The sequence below is a fragment of the Oryzias latipes genome, chromosome 12 (genome assembly GCF_053564925.1).
Source record: "Oryzias latipes strain Hd-rR chromosome 12, Olatipes_Hd-rR_3.1".
In the NCBI taxonomy this organism is placed as follows: domain Eukaryota; kingdom Metazoa; phylum Chordata; class Actinopteri; order Beloniformes; family Adrianichthyidae; genus Oryzias; species Oryzias latipes.
The window spans coordinates 26516940-26536450 of record NC_136248.1 but is presented as its reverse complement, the minus strand read 5'-3'; the positions used below and the strand labels follow the sequence as shown (position 1 = coordinate 26536450).

Here is a 19511-nt window from a genome sequence, read left to right as displayed (position 1 = left end):
CTCTTCAAGCCCGACAGGTGGGCGGTTATATGTCACACACTCTGCCGCAGACAGTATATATTTAAAGGAACAGAAAAGATTATATTTTTCTTGCATAATGAATTTCTTTTATGTGGCGCCGCTGAAGTGCTGTGCTTGTATCTCATGATGTTAATAAAAATTGACTCCTAAGACACATATAGTCGCTCTACTAGGACTGTTTCATGGAATGTTCTGACTGGAGATGATGGCTCTGATTAAGGATTTTTCAATGAAAGAAAAAAAATTTATGAGTTGATGCAAGGATGAGGCTGTTGTGTAGAGTTTTCAGCATGTTATTAAATCAGAGAAATAGGTTTACGGATTATGAGTTAATGGATTTTCCGCTCAGGGGAACTCATTGTCCTTGCCTGGTGATGACTTCTTCACTTTTTTGTTCATGTTCTTCAAGTGGTTTTAAGCTAAAACCGAAAATCTTTCCGAAAAGCCTTTCCTCACACTTTTCTTTAGAAAAAAAAAAGGAACCAATAAGTTGGCGGGAACTGCCATTTTAGTGCCCAGAAAAAGCCACATTTTCACTATTTTAAACTGTCTGACATGTAAAACATGGCAACAAAAACAGACTCTAAATGTTCTTGCTGATACAATTATTAATGCAAGCTAATGAAGTAGTCAGTTTAAAGATCCACTTCAATAAAAACTGATTTTGTTGCTTTTTAACATGTTCTTATGACACTTTTCCCATAATGGAGGACCATATAAAGAAATTAAGCTAAAGTTGCATTTCTCAGTGTTTCTTTATTTATTTAGGTGTGAATCTGGAAAATAATTGTTGGAAAAAAGATTATATTTGTTATGTATTAAATATAATGCATCCACTTGTAGATGGATAAGTCCATATACGTTTTCCACATCTGAACTGGCATCTGTCTAGATAGATTCAGTTTTTTGTTGCACCGGTAATGCTAGGTTGGGGTGTGATGGGCTGTAAGCTAGCAGGAGAACAGGTAAACAGATGGTTCTCCCAGTTCTAGGTGTTGGGAAGGGGGGGCGGGGTTGCTCCGCACCAACAGCTCAACACAGTGGGAAATTTTAATGAACTACTGCTGCTCTGTAGAAACTGTCCTAGAAAACGACACAGGTTTCTCGATTTTTGGCCAAAAATGACATTATCATAATTAAGAAACCAATGGGAAGGATTTTACAAAGGATCAAAAAATGATCTTCAAGTTTGTGGGGAATATACGTAAGGCTGTGTGTCACCAGAGCCTGGATCGATTCAATTCACAATTTCTTTTTGATTCTTTCAATGTACTCGATTAAATTCAATTCAATTCAAGTTATAATTTACACATTTAGACATATTTAAAATACTTTAATAATCCATAAATGTTTGAAGATATTCAGATTTAGTCAGCAATGTATATTTAGGTTGACGGATAGTTAGATTCCATTATGCGTTAGCATCAAATTAGGCTTTACTGCTGTTATGCGTTAGGTCACAGGAAAAGGAAAGACATACAAGATTGATCTCTACTTTTATGGATTGATTATTGATCAATTAAGCTTGATTAATCGATTTTATCAACTCAGCACTAAAAATACAACAATGCCCTGCAGGACTAATCGTTTTCCTGAGTCCTTTCTGTCTATTCCAGGGTCAGCATGGAGCTGGTTTCCTGCATGAGACAGTGGCATTCAGGTGAATGTGACCTCAGATGGAATGAGTCACGAGCTGATCCATTAACAACACGAGGTCACAATGACTGAATAATACTCATCTGAAAAAAGACAACACAAAGCAGAAGCGGAAAAAAATTATTAAATGCTGGGGATTTTTTTTTCTTTTTTCTTTTGATATTTTAATCAAACCCAGCAGATGTGTTCTGTAACCTGACCAGCAAAGAGAAAATCCCTGCACAAACACCAGCTGTGAAAAAAAGATGGAGTGGATGGAATTAGTGATTTCTGGATACAGTCTGCAGCATCTGAGTGAGAAAACTAAGAAGTGTTGGGATCTAACATAATGTTAATAGGTATCGACTTCACCTAAAACCAAATGAGACACATAAAAACAAGATTTAACAAATTAGGACCTTTAAAAGAAGAATAATTTAAAAATGAACCGGTTCAGAGAAATAATTATTCCTGAATGCCAGAACACTATAACTGACAATTACCAGCTGTTTCTTAGACAACCAATTTATTCTATTGATTTTTAAACCTTGTGAGGTCATTGCACATAGTTTAGTCCCTTAAATTAATGAATCCCGTGGAAGAAAATTATTCAGCTGACTGATTTTGATCTAATTTTGATCTGAAACAAATATTTTTATGAGTTATGAGAAAATGGAAAAAAATGTTCTCAAAAGAGGTTGTTCCTTCTTTCATGGCTGCATGACTTCCTTAAAAGTTTTATTTACAAGAAGATTTCCCAAATAATTTACGCATCAATTAGTTGCATAAGTTTCTATCTATGATTGTGATGTCAGACATTTGGAAATGGTTGTGCATTTTATGACCTTGGGTCCTCAGTTCCAGGATGAGCCTATTAATTTCTGAGTAACAAACCCAGTCATCTTAAAAATAGGCTGGTTTCTATATTTAATCTTGCAGATTTTAACATTAAAGCAGAAACAAAAAACAGAACTTTAAAGCAGAACTGTCTGCAACCCTTAACCGCAAAAGAACCATTTAGGGCTGTTACTGTTAAGGGTTGCAGACATTCAAATCCTAGTAGGAGACGAAAAATCTTACTTTGATATCACTTTGCATTCATTACGTTTTCACTTTTATAATAAATATAAATGGTATTTCTTTTTTGGCTTGTATTTAACAAAAAATATAAAGAGAAACTAGCATTTTTCATATTGTCAAATAGTTTTTATTTTTTCATTTTTGACAGAAACTCGTGTGGCTTCCTTTAAAAATAAAAGCCTTTATGACTAACAAAATGATCCAAAATAATAATAAATATACATTCTTATTCTTTTTTGGCTTGCATGAAAACAGAAATATAAAGAGAACACGGAATTTTTTTAGTTATTTCTAAATATATAATAGGTCTTTATTATTATTTTGACAGAAGTTCGTATAGCTTCCTTTCAAAATAATCCCAGGAAGAAACATGCATTCATTGGTTTATTATCGAGTAGAGAAAGTATATGAAGAATATACAAATATATATTTTAGCCACTCCCCTATCTGTTGTGCAACAAAAAATAATAAATGCCATAAACTCGTAAAATAAACTGAACAATCAGGAAAATAGTCCGTTTTTTTTAACCAAAGTGTTGCTTAGTATTTGAAATCTGTACATTCTGGAGGAAGCCCTGAATGAACAAGGCCTCATGGTGTCAGCAGGGATGTAAAAACGTTTACTTTATCTCACTTCTAGGTGCATCTCAGCCATACATTTTTAAACTGAATGAATCTAAATTAAATTAATTAATTTAGAAATTAAATTAATTTAGTCACCCTTACTTTTAAAATGTGCTATTATTTTGTTTTTGCTCAGCCAGAAGAGAGGTAAAAGAGTCAAATATGGCTCCAGAGATCCCTGCATCAGATAAAAAACCCAATTAACCATAACTTCTGTATTCATCTTGCCAAAAAAATGTCAAAAAGGCCAAATATGGGTTTGTATTGCACACTGATAAGCTGTAATCCACTCTAAAAAGATAAAAAGTCTAATGCGAACTTTTAATTGAAACTTTAACAGCAAACATAAAGCTCCTTTCTGGTTTATTATTCCACAACATTTACCAGCTGTCTGCCTTTTGGTGCAAACCACTGCAACATGAAAAAGCTTCCTGTTGTAGACCAATGAGGGGCTACAGGCTTGGTAATTGGTCAGAAAACTAAAGCTAAAACATACTATAATAAAAAATACTATAGAGAGACTTTAATGATTGGAAAATGCTTCAAACTGTCAACATTAAAACATTTATTAGATCCAATTTAGCTGTGTGTTTTAATGAGGAATGAAACCTGCTTCAAACAGCAGCATGTGTTTGCAGTTTAAGAAGTCTGCACCCTCAGGAGTGGAGAGGAGCATCCACACAGAATGCAGACCAGTGTTTTGACAGGAAGGTAAAAGCGATTTCAAACACACACAGATTCTCCGCGGGCCGCTGAAATCTGCAGCAAAAAAAAAAAAAATCACAGGCTGTCAAGTTGTTTACCGTGTTCTCTCTACCTGGATGTCTATCTTCTCTCAGTTCACTGGCATCCCTGCAAACGCTTCTCTTTTATGATTTTCTTTACAACTAAAGGATGACTGGAACATTTGCTGACCGGCTGGCGGCGCTGCTGAAACCACGTCTGTCCGGTGCACCCATAGAAAATAACTCTTTCTCTGACTATAAGTTACAGCAGTCAAAAATTGTATTGTAATAAAAAAAAATCATTCATAAAAATCATATTAAAGGAATAAATAACAAAAAAAACCTGAATATTTTCACGCTTCAATACTGTAACACATTTATGCATATAGCTTCATGAAACACAGGAGGAATCTCAGCGTAACATATGAATAATTATATAGACTATTGTCTTATAAACAACATGCTATTAAGTCAACTGAATTCTTCATATCACTTCAAATCACAAAATCTGTGTCGCTTTGGAACATTCCACCAAGCCCACCATAGGAGTGAGTGGCACTTCTTCTTCTGAGTTGCTGTCAGAAGCCAACAGTGATATACACACATCTGCAGCGCCCTCTAACTGTGATTCATTAATTAAAAATCACATATAAGTCCCACCTGTGTATAGGACGCACCCCTGGCTAGCTGTCGTCAGTAAGCAGTGATTGGTTCGAGTTAGAATTCGAGTCAACATTTCAATGGCAACCACTCTCACCAATCAGGAGTGAGATTGTTGGAAGTCCACGCCCCTTCTTGTATTTTAGGGTGATGTAATTTAGTCATGGGAAAAGTAAGAAAACAGAAATTTGTGCGATCATGGAGTTATCCGCTGTTTAAATGGTTTGGACAGTTGTAAATGAAGTAGAACAGTCCGGGAATGCTAATGGGAACTTATTATCTTTATATATTCTCATTGTTTAATAATACATTACAAGGTGTACATTCTAGGAACAACAAATGTACAAAAAATACACAAACTACAGGAGCAAATCTAAATCAAATCCTTAACTGTCGTAATGTTGGCCACAAAGAGAAAATGACGTTATAATCGCGCATGTGGGGACTGATCAGGTAGCCATTACTTGTACCATCAAGCACCACTTTTAATAAGGCATTTAATTGGCCAGTTTATAATTTGACTATTTTGCACTACAGGAAAAAAAAAACATTATTAAATAAGATGAGTATTAGGAAGAAGATGTTAAAAAAGATAGCAGAGCAAGAATGGTTATTCTGACACACAGACTGACTGAGTAATAGCTGTTCCATAGACCCATAGACGTGTCCTGTTTGGGACTCCATGGGGGAGGTTTCACTCAGTCCAGTTCTCACATACAGTAAATGATCTCTGGATTCCACTCCATGGAAGCTGTCCCACATGTTGCAGCTCTGAACTTTCACACTTTTTTGTCCAAAACCCTCAGTGACAAAGAGGAGAGTGGGCTGTACAGAGACTAAAAGGTTTTAACATTGAACCCTTAGGTCGGCACTGGACTTCTGACCTCTAAGATTCTGTATTTACTCAGTGTAGAGATGACAGGCTGATTAAGAGGTGCTGTCAGTTCTCCTTGGTGAAACACTGGAAACAAGCAACTCGACTAAAACTACCAGAGCACAAAGAACCAAGAGTCACTGAACTTTTTGCGAACACGGACAACCTGTCAGGAGTGTAGAATGCATAAGACATTCTGTGCTACATCTAAGTATCTTAATGACTCCACATTCGCATCTGTTCAAGTGATATGCAAAGAAAAGTGCTGTGCTTTGTGTTTATTTTGGCGCATGCTCGCCTTTGTCTGCGGTTTGTTACGGGAAGGCAGAGGAAGGGAGCTGAAGATAGGGCAGAGGGAGAAGAAGTGGGCCACAGAAGAAGGAAGTTTGTGTTTGTGCAGATTTTGTGCCGCCGCCGACCAAGATCCTCTCGACTTTAATAACATCAGACGCTTGGCCAGAAAAGAAAAACACTGCACAGACTTGGTGCCAATGGATAACAAACTAAATACAATAATTTAAAGTTTGAACTTGCTGTCAACACTTCCACTAACAAAAACGTCGTCAAACCTGCCCTCCGATAAATAGAAGCTCTTCATATTTATTTACAAAAAAAGCACAAGCAAAGGTGGAACACAATGAAAGGTGAAGAACAAGAGTCCACCAATAAATATTTGAAAATACATGCATGCAATCGCAGCCCACCAATTAATAAACAAATCACGCATTGGATGAAAAACTGCAGTTCCAACCACTACCTGTGGAGGCAGTAATATGTAGAAAACCGTAGAAAAATCAGAAGAAAAAAGGATAAAGAATAAAGGGTCCAAAAACCCATTATCTCCCCTGATTTTACTTTAATTTTAAAGAATGTGTGCGTTAGCATAAATCTGATTTTAGAAGACGCAACTTTTCAAAAATATAGTGGCTTGAGAAACATTCTTTCGAGCACCGTAACTCTTCTACTTTTTACGTACGTAATGTAATTCGAGCGGATTTGGAAGTGGAGAAAAGCAGCCTTGCGCTAAAATGCAGTTGATTTAAAGAGGATATCCCATATCCAACAGTTTATATTAGTAATGCGTTTCATATCGGTGCAAAGTCGATATGAAACGCCCCTTTAATCTGCATCTAAATCAGCCAGTGCTACGCTTAAGTATTACAGTATTTTCAAAGAACATGTTATTTATGTGTCACCGGAAAGTTTAAGGGTTGTTTTTATTTGACCGCTGGGACATTACAGTTAGATCTAACAAACAAGGTCTGGATTTCTTCTTGTGTTAAATCACAGTAAATGAATGCCATAATGAATATCTGGTTTATTAGATCAGAATTTAATAAGGGGTTTTAAACAAGGATAAGGAAATAAGAGCAAATGCCAAAACTGACTTAGAGGATGGATTTTTTGGGGGGACAATCTGAGACATTTTCCCCAAATCCATCTCTATGAAAAGATTTTGTGGACAAACAAAGCTGAGACCATCCTACCTTGCTTATTTTTTTTCCAGTTTTCTCATGATAATGACATTTACTATCTTACTATTACAAAAAAATTGTTTTTTTTTCTTTTGATTATAGACAGAGTGACCCGCCTGTGCAGCTTCAGCCGGGTCGACCATCTCAAATGATGATGACTGATTTGAATGTTGTATACGACCAACAACATCAGCACAATCGCCGCCTGAGTTAGACCACGATTAAAGTAATTAATGAAAAATTGATAAGTTCTGGTGTTCGATATTTTCTCTAACAAACTGGTTTGTTTTACTGCGGACTGTAGATAAATGAAAAAAAGAACATCCTTCATTAACTCACAATCGTAACACATTAGTTATATGGTGATAACAACACTCTACTATCTTGTTATGATGAGAAAAACGTGTTGGGCAAAAAAAGGAAGGTAGGCTGTTCTAGACCAGACAGACGTAGTAGATCAATTGGTTATTTTTTATCCAGAATCAAGAAGCTAGCACTAGTCACAATAGCAGCTGGTCTGCTTTTAGTATTTTTGAAGAAAATAACAACTTTCTGATGCAAACCAAGAGTTGTGTGTAGCGGTAGATTGGCAGTTATCCACAGTAGCGTCCTCTAGACCAGTGTTTTTCAACCTTTTTTGAGCCACGGCACACTTTAACCCTGACAAAAATCCCGCGGCACACCAGCATCCAAAAAAAAAAGAAGCAGAAATTCATGGTCTGTATTGATCGACAGCCCCCCCCCGCAATCTCACGTGGATTTTTGTGATAATTGTGGCAGAAAAAGCAGGAAATTGCGGCTTTTTTTTCTAAGAGATGAACAACCAGCTAAAGACGAGCTCTAGCTGGTATTTCTGTTAGAACTGAGCGACTTTATCAGCAGAATTAAGAACAAGGAAGTGAAGACTTTAACCACTTCTGATTGGTCAGACTGATGACATGTGATTAAGCCTTCAAGAATGATTGGCGGAGACAGTTAAAGGGGCGGGACTTTTCCTTACACAGTTATAGCTGCAGGTAGATCGCGGTACCGTGATTCTTATCAAAATATCTTTAATAGAATTAAATAAACACAAAGAAAAAGTAATTTTAAGATCTTTTATATTCCTTACTACTCAGTGTTTTATCAGGGCCAGTTGGGATGCACAGAAAGCTGATTTCTTGGAGATGGAAAATGTTTTTAGATCAGTGAATGAGGGCAATTTCCCACGGCGCACTTGACCATCTCCCACGGCACACTAGTGTGCCGCGGCACACTGGTTGAAAAACACTGATCTAGACTCCCATTTTCAGGGTATGCTAGCATAACAACAAAAATCTGACGTTTTCAAACTGCACTAAATAACCAGTTCATGCTGTTATTTGATTTGTTGATCACTCCCCCATAGTTTCGCAGTGAGTTCTCTAAAATTGCTCTCAAACTGAGGCGTGTAATCTGAGTTGATATGTGTGGATTAAAGCGGATTAGCCTGCACCTGTCCCCCCTTTTATTGGACTCTTTTGCTTGCTCAGAGACATTACGTCAGCCAGATCCCTCGACGAGAGCCTCTACGCCAAATGAAAAGAAAAAAAAAAAAGAGTAGCAGGCGGGTGAGAAGACTTGAGAGATTACAACAGAGATCAGCGCATAATCCCAGGTTAAACATTGAAAATAAAGGCAAGAATTCCTTATAGGTTTCCTTTATGACTCCGTAGCACATTTTGAGTGTCCTCTCTCTTTGACTGACATCTCTGCTTTCTTTGATACCATATCGAAAGCTAATTAACTACATTATCAGTTTTATCCTTCAAAGCAGAACTGGCAGAAGTACAAGGAATATTTTCGCGGTGTGGTAATGTCTGCTAATTCATCTCACATAGTCTTCAGCCTGTTGGCCAGATTAAATGTATGCAGGGAAAATGAAGTCAAAACGATGACAGAATTAGGCTGCGTGTGATGATTAGTGCTGCCTTTGTTCCCTCAAGTATGAGCCTAATCAGAGAGAGAAGTGCTCTGAAACTAACAGCGGGAAAAAGCTCCTTCGTTTTAGAGGAAACTGGAAAAATGTTTCCATCAGCAGCGAACTTTTAAGTTTGAACATTGGCGCTCCGCTTGATATCCTCTCTTTTTTTTCTGTCCTTGTTTTTTTCAAGCAAATGAATGCTTTCAGATCCCTACTTACACTGACTTTTTTTTTATTTTTTGCCTTTTTGTGACTGAATCACAGTGATTATCTGTGATGTTTCTGTGGAAACGTTTCTGCTTTACAAAGAACTGACAGCAATTTTTGAATCACCAGAATGAACTTGTGTTCTATCCAAACCAGCCTTCCCATTGTCCCACTGCTGAACCGTGTTCACGTCATGGTTATGTTTTCTTTGACACAGATCGCCCTGGTCCTGAAACCATTTCCTTTTAACCCCCTTCTTCCTATACTACACCGACTTTCTATCTTCCTGTCAGATTTTCTTTTCTGTTCTTTACTTTTTTATGTAGCCAAACATGAGCTTTTAAATTCTATCAAATTTAAACCTTGTTCTTTAGACTAGCAAAAAAAAAAAAATCTGACAATGGGGTAAGAAAGATTGTCTCAACAAGATTTCTTTAAAAAAAAGTTTTAAAAAATTCTAGTGACTTATCTATAACAAAGATTATTTTGCAATTGAAAAACTTTCTAAATAAGATTCTTTTTCTGGGAAGACAGCAAATGAGACATTTTTTCCAGATTTAGCTTTAGATTTCATTTTTTGCGTTGTGGTCCTATGTTATTATATGATATGACATTGGAAGCAGGTATTTTGAAAAATGAAGGTAGTTTGGGACAAATATTACTTTTTGGATACCATTACCATTAAGTGACCCCTCCCCCTTTGCATTCCAAACAGGAAGTACCTGCAGGTTCCTGTTAATGCAAATTTAATTAGTGGATCAGTAAATAATAAGAGGAAAAAATGATTGAAAATGCTCAATTTTTTTTTTGAGAACATAAGAATTGTTATTTTGTGTTGACTTGTATAGATGCTCCATTACTGTATCTTTTAGATTTGTATGGAGAAAAGACACATCTTTTAATTTAGCTTTTAAATAAGTAATTCAATCAACATATTTATTCATTAGGCTTTTATGTATGGCTTTTATTGCATATTATTTGTACATTTTTACCCTGTTTATCCTTTGATCCATGCAGTGTCTTCTCAAATTTATTGTTGTTGCTTATAATCTCATGTGTCTAATATGTAAGGGTTAATGGTCGACAAAGTATGCATTATCACTTTTTAAAGCACGCCGTGGAAGCCTGTCAAATTAGCGTCGGACGGTTGCTTCCATGGTCACTTACAAAATAAATAAATAGTAACCAGTTTTTAGTCCTTAATTCTTGTTTTCTCACAAAAAGCGAACTATTTGTTATGTGGTGCGACGCGGCGCTGCACCACGTAACAAATAGTTCGTGTCGCGCCGCACCACCGCTGCAGTCAAGACTCAGGGATATAAAGAGTTATCAATGCTGATCTTTTCCATGGGTTGATTAAAGCATCAGTTCAGAGAGAAAGTTCACTTCTTACCGCTTGTTCTTGTCCAAATGATGAAGCAAAAGGTTGTTTTAAAGAAGGCGGCGCAGTGATACAAAACGTTTAAGCTAGGTGACCGGAACTTCTTTTTACCCTGTGGTATATCACTTTTTAAAGCAACCCAAGCAGCCAATCAGAATCAAGTAATCACCCGGACCATGGTATAAGACTTTTTATTATTTTTAACTAATGTTTTTTTTGTTAAGCACCTTTGTTCGACAGCCTGTTAGTGACTGATTGACTGAAATAGGCCATCAATGCCCTCAGCAATAATTGCCAATAAAGAAGTGGTGATACCTCTTTATCTAGACTTGATAAAAATATAAAAAAAAAACAATTTCTGGTTTTCTTTGTGGTTGGAGACTATATTAAAATGGTAGGAATTTATGTGTTTTAAGAGTTTTCAAAAGAAAAAGTTGATTTCCTTTTCTAAGATCCTCCAAAAATGTCTCAATGTAAAGTTTTTTGCTTTGCATTAATGAATTAAAGCGTTTCTGTCACACTGAAGCGTGGATGAACGATAAAATCTGCCATGACAACTTGAACAGGAGCTCAATCTCAGCACAAGTCGGAATACATCTTCTGCCTGCATCAAGAGGTCAGGACATTCTGTGCGAGTCCTCACATCGGACAAGGCCGTCGTATTTTTCTACCTGCCCACCTTCCTATCTTCCCTAAAGATAAAGCGTGAGTTTGCATGTCAGTGTCACCAGCCGGGGCACGAGACAGGAAAAGGACTCAGTTCTGCCCCTGACATCAGCTTGTTCCACAGATAACAGCCCGCACAGATGTGCACGCTGTGAAAACAATAACACATGAGCTCATGTAAGCTGATCTGACACACGGACGGGCTGTCCGTCAGGAGGGGCTGCCGCCACATCCTCAGGACAGAGTCACACTTCTGTTACTGGCTCAAGCGTGAATAAGAGTTTTGATTTTACAGCACATTTTCCTTCACAATTAAAGGCTGTCTATTGTTAAAGTAAAATATGTCCAACACAAGAGGCCGTCAGCTCTCATCTGTCTGCCCAGCTGTTGGACAGGACAAGTTAAAAAAAAGAAAAAAAAAAAAAAAAAAAAAAAAGGTTGTTTATTGGTGTGAAAAATTTTTAAAAATCCAAAATGTTTGAATAAAAATAGTGAAAACAGTAACGATAAAACCAAAATGTAGATGAATGAAAACTTGATCACATTTGTGCCTCGAAAACACATAATTGCAGTAAATCCTGTAATTCTGTACGTTGTAACATTTGTTTCATGTTCACAACTGTGCCAAGAGATATTCAACATTTTAACCAGCCACAGCTGCATTTTAATAACCCCTAATGCTGCGTTCACATTGGCCTGGGAAACACATGTTCCAATGACCACTTCCAATAAAAGGTCTATATAAAGCTGCGTTGCACGTTTCGGGCTTAAAAACTTTCAAGCTCACAGAAGTACATAAGTGGGCTCTACATACAAAATACGAGGACAATAAATATGCTTTCAAAGTTGAACTTCGACCGATCAGGGACTCAAATTTGGTGGTCATGTATGGTTAAAACATGGAAGTACCAACCGTTTGAAAATTGATCATGAAGGAGAAATTAACTGGAATTATATGACATCAAGGTTGAATCTGAGTTGCTTCCCTACATGACCAGCAGATGTTGGTTCGGACTTATTCTGACACGCTGAAGGTTAATTCCTGCTCTTTAATTGACCCTAGTTGTATAAATTCACACCTCAACAAGACTTGGATTGAACGTTTTGTAATCTGGTAGCAAAAAACATGCAGAAATCTAGTCATCCTTTGGCTGAGACATTATTTTCGAGACAATGTGACCACTGTTAGTATTAATTTCACCTCCAACATTTGTTGCTGGACATTCAAATGATAAATTGCCTTGGGGACAGACTTCCTGCCACATAAATAAGCACCATTAACACTTGGATTATCCACATTAGTTGACCGCTGTGGACTCTGATGGAGCTCCATTGTTTTGTAGCACCATAGCTCATTAAAACGCTTATGACTCCTAACATCCTACAAGTGCTTCTCTGCTCTGCTCTTTTTAAATAAATTAGACTTTTATCTATTTCTTGTAACGAATCACAAAGTGGGTAAAGTGCCAGGAAGTTGCACAGATGAGCAACAGGAAGTTTCCAGAATAAAACACCCTGATTAGACTGTTCTTGTCTATCAATGCAAAAAAGCATTAATGTTCTATCTGAAATTCTACACCTACAATGTATTTTTCTGTTTTTAGTGTAATATTTTATAAATCCACCGACTTTCAGGCTTTTATTTTTTCCACTAAAACAAATAAAACGTCTTTTTTAGCCTTAGTTTGTCCTCTCGCCTGCATGCGAGTCCCTTAATGCAAAAGTTTTTCAGAGGACAGGGCTCCACAAAGATCAAGGCCCGGCGTGTTTGCATTCGTCTTTGTACTCCAGCTCGAATGCACACGTGTGCGCTCTTTAGACAAGTGAATGATAGAGTGGAGCGACTTCAAAGCTCCTCTTTCATCTGAAGGCAGAAACCAAGCACAGATGGACACGGGAGGACAAATCGAGATGCAGTCTGGAGGAGATGCAGTGCTCCTGATGTTTAGAGCTCCTAAATAAGTTTGAGTTCGGAGCAACTCTCTTCTATTAGCAATGCCTTAAAAATAACCCTCTTAAAAATGAGAAAAAATTGCCTGAAGAATCACCCTTAATCACAAAAATCCAGTCTTTTGGACAGAACTGTTAGCTCAAACATTACTACTAAAAAGCATTTTGCTGGAGGACATTGGGCAAAAAAAACTACATTCAGTGAGAAAAATCAGGCAGCCGAAAGCCTTGCAAAAGAGCAAATTTAGTTGCAGGAGTAGCACCCAAGCAGGGTAGAACTTGGCAGGTTTGCAGCAAACTGGGAGCTGTCACGCATGACAAAAAGCATCCCTCTGTGAACTGTGACGCCAAACTGTTGACTAGAAAAACGTCAACATGAAGGGAGCGTTGCCATGAGGTCCTAAAAATACCAAAAGACTTGTTCTCATGTGAACGCGCCACAGAATCTGTCCTGAAAAAAGTAAGAAGAACTCAATTTTTAGCTTCATGTTGCAGTCGTCATAGATCTGCAAACCCTACTGAGAACAGAGACTGTCAGAGTCATTGAGCTGCTGCAGTATTTGGTTGCATCTCTTCTGTAACAGGCCTGGGAGGGAAATATCAGGCCAAAAGAGCAGCTTTGGTATCATTCAAGTGTTTATTACCCCTCATGGCAGACGACCTGGTGCGGCTGCGGGACCGGCTTCGCTGACGTTGCAGTCGGGACTTTCCCAGGAACCTGTAGTAGTACGAGGGTCTTCCTGATGCCTTCCTGGTGACCCCCGCCATGGTGCCACTCTCAGCTCACCACTTCAACAGAAACAAGTTTTCTTCCTCGTAATGTCCGATCAACTCTAGGCGAGGTTCTCATGGGGTCAAGCTCAGTTCACCACAAACTTCATTTAGAAGTCCTTCTGCAGACGTTGAGTCAGAGCTCTTGGGTGGCGTTGGGCTCAAATCGACTCCTCTGTGAAATCACTTCCCGCTGCTGAGGAGAGGATTAAAACATCAAGCATCCACTTGTGTCCAACGCAGGCGAATCCAGTCCCACGAGCTCTGCAGCTCTGAACTCCCCCTCAAAGTTTCCCACAGTAAGCTACCAGTTGTACGCCGTCCGGAATACTGTGCGAGTGTGTATCCTGAATGACAGGAAAGCTGTTCCTGTTCCCAGAGTGCAAGAGCACAGAAGGAATGTCAGGGACGGTCAGAAAAACCAACCCCTCAGCTCAACAACGCTGCAAAATACAGCGCTGCAGCACAGCTTCATACATCCTCACCTCCCGGGACCAGGGGGAGAATGTATACAACTAAACAAAGAGAGGAGGAAGGCATGCTATGTGGATGAGAACACCGGGACGAAAACTTTGAGATGCCTAGAAAACACGCATCGACAAGGTGGAACGGATTTCCAAACGCAGCAATCAGTTTACAGCTTTTAAAGTTTTCCTCAAATCCAGCCAGATTTGCAGCTGACTCACAGATATTGATCAAACTTTGTGGGACAAGCCTAACTGATAAAAATGTCCCCACTTTCGATCAAACTCCTAGCTCCTGATTTGTTAAAAGTCTGGCTCCTGGTTTTACGATACGTCCACTTAAATTTGCCTTCCCAGACAAGAAAGGCATGACTGGGAGTGACAGACTGCCAGAAGCAGATGTAAACATGTTAGGCAACCAATAGAAAGGAGATGAGGGTTGTGTAGACAGAGCAGAGTCCTCAAGTAAACGCACAAGCACACGTGTCTGTACATCAGGATGCTTACAGCTTCTGGAAATTTAAGCTTTTCTTAAAAAAAACAACAAAAAAGTAAATATTTCCCCTTTCTGATCATCTCTTATTTCTTAATTATAACAAAGTTTAAAAGCTTCACTGATGTGTTAAAGAAACATCATTTAAACTTTGGCTCTTTTTCTCTTAATTTTCTCTCAATCTACTTTCACATTTAAGAAAGGCAGAATCCCACTGTATCTGTGAGACATTATTATGTTCCCAGCAGTGGCCAGAAAGTTCAGACAGAGTGGTTTGAAATATTGATTTCGAGTCAAACCGCAGAAGCTTCAAGTGCAGCTAAGGTGATTTCAACCAGTTTTTACCTCTAATTTTTTTTTGGCTAAAATCTTTCAGAATAAAAGACTTTTTTAAGCAAATCACTGAAAAAAGTTTTTTTTGTTTTTGTTTATTTGATGCCAAATGAGTCCAGAGGACAGTGTGTGTCTGTGTGAGTGTGAATGCACATGATTGTGACAAAAATAAAATCAATGGCTGTGACTCAGATCTATTGTGAAAAGTTGGAGACACAGGAGGAAGTCAAGACGTTATGGTGATTATATGCACGAAAGGAGTCAAAGTCTTCATATTTTTGAAGAAGTGCAGGCTGTTGACATTTAGAGAGGATGGAAAAAGTTGTAAAAATGACATCTTGCCTAATCTGACTGTAAGTCGCAAGTTCTTGCAGCATTTTTCTGATGATGGAGGACATATATTAGGAAAATTATGCTTCAAATTGAACTTCTGAGTATTTGTTTGTTCAAATCGTTGTCTATTAAGAGCAGATGAAAAAATGCAGATGGAAAATGCTTGTAGGTGTGACGTAGGACCTAAAACAGCTGCAAGCTCCCAGCTCCGTTCCATTCTGATCCATCCACTTGTAGACGACTAGATCTTTGTTTTCCTCATCTGAACTGTCATCTGGCTTCAACTGGAAAGCCATTTTGTCGCACCGATAATGTTAGCTTGGGGTTGTGAGGGGCTGTAAACTAGTGGGAGAGTATATAAACAGATGGATGATGGAAAGAGAGGTGGGCTCACCCCATGCCAACAGTCCTGGCCCACAACTAAGAGGCTAATTTGTAATGAACTACTGCCGCTCTGTAGAAATTCTGTCTCAGCAAACGGCACACGTTTTTCCTATTTTGGCCCATAATGTCATAATTAAAAGACCATTGGGAACGCTTTTACAGGAGATCAAAAGATGATTGGAGTAAGACTTAAAGGAACATTAACGTACCATTGTGGGTGGGGAAAGTGTATCTTTAAGGATAATGTAAGTAAACACGCACTAACAATGTACAGCTGCACTCTAGCTGTTAGTAAGGTGGGCGCACTGGCTGCATACACGCTAATGTGCATGCACGGGGTGTACAGATGATACTTTAGAGGCCGTAGGACGCCCACACAAATTACACTCTGAAATGGCCTAAATTCTAACAGTTAGGCTGCAAGTATTGAGTGCACAACGGACCCCTTAGACCCCTGCTAAGGACACCCTTAGCAGGTTTTGGGGGGCCTGAAAAAGGAAAAATTGGTCCGATGTACCTCTGTCTCAGCTATTTCACCCTTATGTGTTGTAACAATGTTCTCAATGACCTGTCACCTACAGCGTCTGCACAAACAGTTTTTTTCCCTATACAGACTCACCGAGTGGTCTAGGTTCTTAAAATTTGCCTCGTACAGGTTTGCCCATCCCCCCCCCCTGCAGACAGCCCGTACCCACCCGTAAGGCCAGCTGTGACTGAGCATAAAACTTCCAGAACAACACGTAGAATCCGGGGTAATCATCTGCAGAGTTAGCTAAAATTCCAACCTCTGGCCGTTTCTAAGGTGCATTGATATGCTGATTCCTCCTAATTAAAGTCTTTCTGTGCCCACTCTCTGGACTGCATTTACTCCTTTCAGCTGCTGCTCAATTGTTCGCTGTGATGCCGCCGGTTGCTGGTGGGAGCCGCTGGGGGCCATAACCCTGCACTCACAGCGGAATTTCTGTCATTACCTCAGCCCGTAACCCCTCAGCGACAGGGTGGAGCGGAGAATGCGTCTCTAACATCCACTGTGGGCTGCTGGCCTCCAGCTCCACCGAGAGACTTCACTGGACCTTGGTGGGGATTTATCACTTAAGGTAGAGCTGAAAGTCTTGTGTTTGGAGCCACAGGAAACATAAAACCTTGTGCCGAAGCAGTTTTACTCCCAAGTTAAGCACACACACTGAATAAATACAAACAGGCAGGTTTATAGTGGGGTTGATTTGGCTTCCTGAATTGTCCATAACCCCCCCACCTCTCTAAAAAAACAGGACAAACAGAATCCTATTATTTTCCACGGCAGACTGGTTTGTCCAGCCTTCTCTATTTGCATTGCAATCTCTGTGGGAATAATCACTCACAATGGAATCTTGTTAGACTGGCCAGGAGTTTGCACACAGGCAAGGGCGAGTCAGGGCCGTGCAGTTTGTGTGCTGATAATGGCTTTCCTTATATTTTATCACAAAGGGACAGTGAAAGGATGAATACATGGAAAAAGCCACAGATTTGGGGGGGTTTGTGCACGCCAGCTGCAACCTTAGGACAGAGTGGAGAGAAGAAGCCTCTTTCTTTCCTTCAAATAATCAATATTCTGGATTTTTTTTGTAACAGTTCCAGTGAAAAAAACATCAAATAGTTAAAATGTCACATTGCAGTTATGATTTGTAGTGATTTAATTAATTTATATGCTGCATTGTCATGTCTGGAATACTTACTGAAATGTAAGTATGTCCACAGAAAAGTTTCCCAAATTTAAAAACTATGAACATAAGCACCCTGCACTACAAATATTTGCATGATTTGTTAAAAAAACCCACAAAGTTGTGATTAAAAAACATACCCCACAATAGCCATAATATAGATAATTAGCCACCGGATGGTCTTTTACTGTAACAACACAACATATTGCAGCAGAAGAAGACATTTTTGAACATCTGTTGAAATCATCATCATTTCTTTGTTGGATCTCAGCAGACGGGAACCTGAATCAACTTTTAAGTTTTCAAAACGTTAGGTTAAACTTAAAAAAAGTGCTATTATTGTTTTGTTCTGTTGTGCTTTTGGTTATGACTTGAACTCAGTCAGATGCAACAATTAAAGGCGGACACGACGACCCCAGCCAGTTAAAAAAAAAAAAAAAAAGATTGAGTTTTTGTTGTAGTTGGTGAAATAAAACTGAGTTTTCTGTTTTTCCATCCAACCAGGAAATATACATTTAATTAAACATCTTTTAATTTTATGAACAAATGTTTGCAGTCTATTCTTGAAATCAGGCAGAAACGATAAAAAAGGTAATTTTTGGTTTCATCAAAAAAAGAAAAGCAATGATAAGTTAAATTTTTTTGTCTTACCTGCTGAATGAATGCGAGAAATGAGCTGGAAAGGTTCAGAAGACAGCAGGAAAAAAAAAGAAAAAAACGTGCAATATTATGAAACATTTTGGATGCAAACTTATCGTAAACACTAGTTCTCATAAATGAGTCACACAAAGTCAGCAATCAGCTGCCACAGTTGTTTATGTGAAGAAAAAGAAATACAACCTGAACATTGTATTTTTATTTGCATTTTTTTATCAGATTCTGATGATTCCCTGAATGATCACTTCACTGGAGACACTAATTTTAGTTTTAACAACTCTGTCTTATGCAAATCTACTGCACGCACAAGCAGAACTGTTTACATGTTCAGGGATAGCATTGATGACCGACAACTAAGATATATGATATGGATTTCCATTTTCTATATTCCTGTCCCAGCTACTGCTGAGCGAAGGCGGGGTACGTAATAAACAACCAAGACAGAAACCTTAAGACAAAGCACTGCTGATATTAAACTGTCACAACTTCCACTTTTAACAGAAGATAAAAAAAAAAAAAAAAAAGTTTTTACACAGCCCTCTTAAACTGAAATCTGTTAGATGTTTAATAGAAAGTGGGGACTAATCATCTATGGAAAAAAAAGTTATCCAGTGGAGTAAAAACAACGCAATGGGACTGCTAAGAATAATAAAATATAAGTGTAAAATGATTTCTGGATTAAATCTGTTCGAATCCTTTCATTTAACCGCTCAATTGACTGAGAAGTCAGTGAAGTAGCAGGTCAGGTCTGTTGCAGCAGTGACCCCTTGTGGAAGAAAGGGAGAACTACAGCTGCAGGCGGCAACAGGATCTCATTGCTCACCATCAGGACCTGATAAATGCTGCTGCTCCTAAAACATCGACTCACTAGCTATTTTGGGGTCCAGTTTAAGGTTTTAAAACATTTAGGAATAAGAACATCTTTCATTCTTTTACGTTTTTTGTAAATAAAAACAAAAAAAAAACCCCTAACGTTCACGTTTACTTGATGACATTTCATGCTAAATAATGATGACATTTACATAAATATTTATTTTTTGGGGGTTTCCCGTCGTATTATCCCTTGTTAAAATGTTTTAATGCTTTACACAAACCAACAAACAAAACAAAACTGCTTTTGTGACAAGGATAAATTA

The 19511-nt window shown here is 38.3% G+C and overlaps 1 protein-coding gene across 7 annotated transcripts in view; it reads right to left on the bottom strand.

The window, feature by feature from the left end:
• The window catches only part of dab2ipb (DAB2 interacting protein b), a 166997-nt gene that overhangs the window by 112630 nt on the left and 34856 nt on the right, over nt 1–19511 (bottom strand). For 2 of the 7 annotated variants that reach the window (XM_023960455.2, XM_078955470.1), the window contains exon 1: nt 13885–14520. The exons of 3 other annotated variants lie outside the window; for them this stretch is intronic. In XM_023960455.2, the coding sequence (XP_023816223.1) occupies nt 13885–14008 (124 nt within the window). In that variant the 5' untranslated portion in view covers nt 14009–14520. Of the gene's footprint in view, nt 1–13884; nt 14521–19511 lie in introns of those variants that run through there. 2 more of the 7 variants (XM_023960454.2, XM_078955469.1) reach the window with 1 other exon arrangement.